Raw genomic sequence first — 6,332 nt, forward strand, 5'->3', positions numbered from 1 at the left:
CGGTGGGCGTTGAAGTCAAAGGGGGTGGCAAGGGGGCACTGAGCGACTTTGTAGAGAGCTTACCAATCACTTGGAAGACTGCCGCGTCCTTGAAGGACGTAGCTGTGTCCAGATGGATAGTCGCATAACACGAGTCTGTTATTTTCCCTGTACCCATGGAGGCGTGCGCTCTGATTGGTTGCTGCGCTATTATTGATAGTCTTCTCTGTGAATGGCAAACCATTTCACAGTTGGCACTGATTCTACTGCCGAGATCAATATCACCGAACTCGTGTCGTTTCTAGGACGACGAAATGTAGCTTTTCAACTGTTCTACCGGGTGGCAGAATGAATGCACGATACAGCTAATTAGCCAATCAAATTTTGCCACTTGTCTGAGCATCTTAAAATTATCGTGATAAGGTAATACTTTGGTGATTTGGGGGGGCGTTACATGATTTCAAGGATAAGAAGGGGGCATTGAATATGGAAAGGTTGAGAAACACTGATCTAGAGTATAGCCTGTGTCGCTGAGATGTGTTTCAAGCACCAAATTAGGGGCAGCTGCATAGTTGAAGGAGTTGGCCATTGGATAAATCAAGGTCCAATCTGCTGTTTAAGGTGAACATAAAAGATCTCATGGTTTAAATCCAAAAAGAGTGAGGGAGTTGTCCCTGGCATTCTGACCATTATATTGTGTATCCTCCAACCAGCATCACAATATCAAAGATCTAGTTACTGATTTTGTTGCTATTGTGGGAGTTTGCTGTGCAGAAGGTGACTGTGGCGTGGACCTGTGCATGAGGCAGTGCTCACTTGGATGTGAGACTGAGAGTTGTCAAACTGTACCCCAGCAAGGGTCAGGGAGCAGAGAAGCAAAGGGAATCATTCAAGTGAATGTATTCCCAGCTCCCTGCTTTCCCGATCTGCCTTTTCCTTATCTTTTGTTGTGGGGTGGGGGCGTGGAGGGTGGGGGTTGGGGGGGAGGTTGGATGTTTGTAACTTTGTCCCTCCTTTCAGTCAGGAAGCCGTGTGTTTAGTTTACGGGGGAGTGTAGGTGGGATCTTGGAATCTCTGTGTGTTGGCTCCTGTCACATCACAGCATAAAGGCAGGAGGAAGATTTCCTTTTGCATCGCACTGTTACCTCGTACAGGCTGCCTCGGGAGGGAAGGACTGTAGCCCTTGTCAGCTCACGGAGAGAGTTCCGAATGTTTTATCCTTGTGTCTTTTCGTCCTGACAAGCTCACGCTGTTCCTGACTGTTGCAACAGAACTCAAATCTCCGACTGAGAGAGAAAGGAAGGAGCAGGAGGAGAGAACGTTGCCTCAGGGCAGCTTTATTTTGACTCCAGACACGTTTTCCTATGGCAGTCGGTATGGTTATCGGTGCTTCAGGAGCACTCCTGACTTATTCCCAGGACTGAGGGCCACGAGAAGTATGAAGGAGAAGACACAACCAAGTCAGGGGTTGCTGGACGTCTCCAGTCCTGAGATCGATGAGACATTCGATTCAAGCAGTTCAGCCCAGCAACTCCCAGCCGTGCTGCTCTTAGACAACAGGAAGGTGGCAAAGAGAGTGCGATTTAAGGTAAAGACTGAATTTTCGCTGATTGTGCAGCTAGAAAAGCCCGATATAGAGCACAATAATGAATGTTTCTCTGTCTCTGCAAATTCTATGGAACAGGTTCTGTGAATTCACAGTAGGATTTTACAGTGTTGCCATTGTGAAGTGAAATATTGGGTTTGCGAAATGTTCCTCATGTATCCACTTGAAGTGTGAAAAAATCTCCAGTACCACAGCTCTTGCTGATTTAATAACATTGAACTTGCTGTAATTGATGGGTACAGAGTGCGGTGGCGATGTTCCTGAATTACTAATTCAAAGATACACACCTCACTGTGGCACTTGGAGAATGTTATTTCAGTTTCTTTTTCTACAAGGACTGGGAATAAAAATAAAAGGTGTTTGTGAAGTCTTCAGATTGTTATAAAAATCCATCTGGTGGCTAAATATCTAGTGGAGTGAGACAGCTCAGACTTAATTCCATTCCCATCATTACAGGCGATCACACTGGTTTCTCCTTCCATTCCTGCCGCTATTACCAGCGCAGGAATCAACCCAAAGCCCTTTTCTTTTATCTAAATCTTGTGCTACTCCTCCATGACACCATGTTCAAAAACACTCAGGATAAACACAATGACAGACAGCCCTGGCTCACTACCTCTCTCAAGGTCGCCTCATCCAGAACAGGATCAACAGAAATTCCCTCCAACAAAATATCAATAAGATCAAAGCCACGTCTATAGTCTCCATTACAAACTCCACTCACTCACTATCAAGTCTGTCCCTCTATCTGAGGCTAAACTTCCTTATCCTGTTCCAAACACGGAAAGTGCTGGAGAAACTGTGGAGAGGGAAAAGCAGTGTTAATGTTTTGATTCTGGTATGACTGTTCTTCAGAATTCCCATTCCGTCCACAGATTGCAGAGCTGCTGAGTTTCTCCAGCATTGTCAGTGCTTGTTACAGATTTGTCCGGATGATCCTGCTCCTGTTTAATCCTGATGGGAGCTTCCAACCAGATATCCCCTTTTATCTACAAGATACCCACCCTTCCGTATTTCTCAATTTTGACCCTCTATAAATCTGAACTCATCTGAAAATCTGTAACCTGTACCATCCTTATCCCACCTGTGCCCACTGACCTGTGTTGACTCCTGATCTAATATGCCTTGATTTTAAAATTGACATTGATATATTTAAATCCCTTCTTTGTGTCTCCCCTCACTATCTCTGTAACCACTTCTGGGCCTACAGTCCTTTGAGTATCACTGTGCTTCTCCAATCCTGAGCTCTTGCATAGCTCAGTTTTTAATCACTCTACACTGGCAGCCATGTCATAGAATTCGGACAGTGTGGAAGAAGGCCATTTGGCCCATCAATCCATACTGACCCGCTGAAGCGTATCCCCCCCTCCCCACCTGTAACCCTGCATTCCCCATGGCTAACCCACCTAGCCTACACATCTTTGCACTGTGGGAGGAAACCAGAGCACTCAGAGGAAACCACGCAGACATGGGGAGAAACTCCACGCAGACAGTCGCCCGAGGCTGGAATCAAACCCAGGTCCCAGGCGCTGTGAGATAGCAGTGCTAACCACTGAGCCAACATGCTTTCCTGTGTCTTCAGCTGCTTGGAGTCTAGTCTCTGGAATACACTCCTTAAAGGCCTCTGCCTCACTTTTTCCTCCTTTAACATGTTCCTTAACATGTAATTCTTTGAGAAAGCTTTTAATTTCCTCCCCTAATGTGACTTACAAAACATTTTCTTTGTTACTACTCCTGTGAAGCTGCACAGATTTGATTAAAGGCACCACATAAATGCAAGTTGGCAATGTTGTTGTTAAGACATTGAAGTCGTACTGTGAACAACATGTCAGCTAGTTTTGCACTCAGGAAGCTCTTTTAATCAGCACGAAAATACATGATCGAACTGTTTGTGTAAAGAAATGCATGTTAATTAAATGTTGAGATGCTGGGGAAACCTCCCCTTTCCATCTTCAGATGGTGGTGTGCAATTACATTTGTACAGCAGCCTTCACTAGCTCATCCTCTCACCCACTACCTCCTCATAAGCCTGCTTTATAACCATGTTTGATGCACCCCTGGGAGGGCAGATGGGGTTTCACTTTAAGGTCTCAGTTGAAACGGGCCCAGTGTGGCACTGGGAGTGTCAGTGTGGATATGGAACTGGGCCCAGTGTCTCGCTGGGAGTATCAGTGTGGATATCGGACTGGGCCCAGTGTGGCACTGGGAGTATCAGTGTGGATATCGGACTGAGACAGTGTGGCACTGGGAGTATCAGTGTGGATATCGGACTGGGCCCAGTGTGGCACTGGGAGTATCAGTGTGGATATCGGACTGGGCCCGGTGTGGCACTGGGAGCATCAGTGTGGATATGGGACTGGGCCCAGTGTTGTACTGGGAGTTTCAGTGTGGATATGGGACTGGGCCCAGTGTGGCACTGGGAGTGACAGTGTGGATATCGGATTGGGCCCAGTGTCTCACTGGGAGTATCAGTGTGGATATGGGATCGGGCCCAGTGTCTCACTGGGAGTATCAGTGTGGATATCGGACTGTGATCTCCCTTGCCTGGGTTTGTCAGCTCACTGCACTCCTCATGAAGGATGCTGCCACTGTTGTCTATAAAGAGCAGGACACCTACGGGACCTGCTTTGTCCGGTGTGGGAGAAGAAAACAACACATAATGGTCGAGGTAGAACAGTCTCTAGTCGTTAACACGGTCAGGTTTCGATATTTTTAGTTGAGAGTGTGGTGCTGGAAAAGCACAGCAGGTCAGGCAGCATCTGAGGAGCTGGAAAATTGACGTTATGGGCCCTTAATCAGAGTCTCCCAATTGATTTTGACCTTACTGAAAAGCCTCTTCCAAGAAAGCCTACTTTGAAGAAGTTCTCCTCCTCTCTCAAATCATTCCTGATGACATTCCTGCCCGAAATGTCGATTTTTTCCTGCTCCTCGGATGCTGCCTGACCTGCTGTGCTTTTCCAGCAGCACTCTCTCAACTCTCATCTCCAATTGTCTGCAGACCTCACTGTCTCCTTTTAGATATTTCTAGCCAATCTGTTCAGCTATGCCATGACACACCTCCGGAACAGGTGGGACTTCAACCCAGGTCTGTTAATGTGGATGTGCCAGTGTTGGACTGGGGTTGGACAAAGTCAGAACACTAACACCAGGTTATAGTCCGACAGATTTATTTGAAATCACAAGCTTTCGGAGTGCTGCTCCTTTGTCAGATGAAGTGCTCCCCCGAAGGCTTGTGATTTCAAATAAATCTGGTGTGACTTCTGAGCAAGTCTCCTGACTTAGGGGTAAGTTGCTACCACTGCAACACAGCAGTCCCCTAACAATAGGTCACTGCATGATTAGATTAGATTCCCTATAGTGTGGAAACAGGCCCTTCAGCCCAACAAGACCATACTGACCCTCCAAAGAGTAACCCACCCAGACCCATTCCCCTACCCTATATTTACCCCTGACTAATGCACCTAACACTACGGGCAATTTAGCTTGGCCAATTCACCTGAACCACACATTTTTTTGGATTGTGAGAGGAAACCAGAGCACCCGGAGGAAACCCACGCAGACACGGGGAGAATGTGCAAACTCCACACAGACAATCGCCCAAGGTGGCAATGTTAGCAACTAGTCTGAGATAGGTGGGTTTTTGATCAGCAAATTATTAAGGACTGTGGGTTAGATGCACGGGAGGCGCAATCTCATTGAACACGGAACAGGCTTGAGGGGTTGAATGGCTTACTCTTGTTCCCATGCTAGTTCTAGGTTGCATTGATATGATAGACATTGTTCCAGGATCTGTGAAGGGGCACCTGATTTTGGGTCTCCTGCCTTCACCATCCAAAGCTGCTCTAGCCATGGGTTCCATTTAATGTCATCACTGTAGGTGGTGCTCAGAGGCGTCCTCAGCATTAACCCTTTCGCACCCAGATCCAACCATCTCTGGAGTGGGATGAACCCCCAGTTTCCAGACTCAGAGTGAAGAGTGATGTTGACCGAGCCCTAGCTGGGGTTCTCATTGAAAATGAGGAGTCCACAGCAAGAGACGGATGTGATAGGACAAGCTTGGAGCTACCAAAACAGAAACTGCTGGAAAAGCTCAGTGGGTCCGGCAGTGTCTGTGGAGAGCCTGAAAGGTTAAAGCTGATTTCTCCCCACAGATGGAACCGGACCTGCTGAGCTTTTCCAGCAGTTTCTGATAAAAATAAACCGAAAGAACTGCAGATGCTGTTAAAGATTGGAGATTGTCACTCAGGAACCCAGTTTAGTGTTGAGTAGGTTTCTACTGAATTCACTCGCAGGATAGTAAACAGTACAAAATCTGAAAGGTGGAATTTGCTTTTCTCTGTCAGTGATCTGTCAAAGTTGGGAGGGATGCCCACTTGTTGGAATGGATCTGTGCAGAACTCAACAATAGTCCATTCATCACCCTTTGGAAATCTTGGAACTATTCAGCAAAGGACAAGCTCATCCTGAAATTCCTTGCATGCCTGTGGAATTTCTGCTGCCACTTCCAAACCAGCCACACTCACTGCTGCCCTGATCTTCAAGCGTTTTAACTGTTTTTAGAGTCATAGAGATGTACAGCATGGAAACAGACCCTTCGGTTCAACCTGTCCCAACCCAATCTAGTCCCATCTGCCAGCACCCGGCCCATATCCCTCCAAACCCTTCCTATTCATAAACCCATCCAAATGCCTCATAAATGTTGCAATTGTACCAGCCTCCACCACTTCCTCTGGCAGCTCATTCTATA

The 6,332-nt window shown here is 46.9% G+C and overlaps 1 protein-coding gene across 17 annotated transcripts in view; it reads left to right on the forward strand.

Moving 5' to 3' along the window:
- The first annotated feature begins 1,162 nt into the window (after positions 1–1,162).
- Positions 1,163–6,332, forward strand: part of phldb1b (pleckstrin homology-like domain, family B, member 1b) — a 372,433-nt gene continuing 367,263 nt past the window's right edge. For 8 of the 17 annotated variants that reach the window (XM_043676463.1, XM_043676465.1, XM_043676476.1 and 5 more), the window contains exon 1: positions 1,164–1,567. In XM_043676463.1, coding sequence (XP_043532398.1) covers positions 1,418–1,567 — 150 coding nt within the window. In that variant the 5' untranslated portion in view covers positions 1,164–1,417. Of the gene's footprint in view, positions 1,568–6,332 lie in introns of all 17 variants that reach the window. The other 9 variants (XM_043676461.1, XM_043676462.1, XM_043676471.1 and 6 more) reach the window with 3 other exon arrangements.

The sequence above is a fragment of the Chiloscyllium plagiosum genome, chromosome 35 (assembly GCF_004010195.1).
Source record: "Chiloscyllium plagiosum isolate BGI_BamShark_2017 chromosome 35, ASM401019v2, whole genome shotgun sequence".
Lineage (NCBI taxonomy): Eukaryota > Metazoa > Chordata > Chondrichthyes > Orectolobiformes > Hemiscylliidae > Chiloscyllium > Chiloscyllium plagiosum.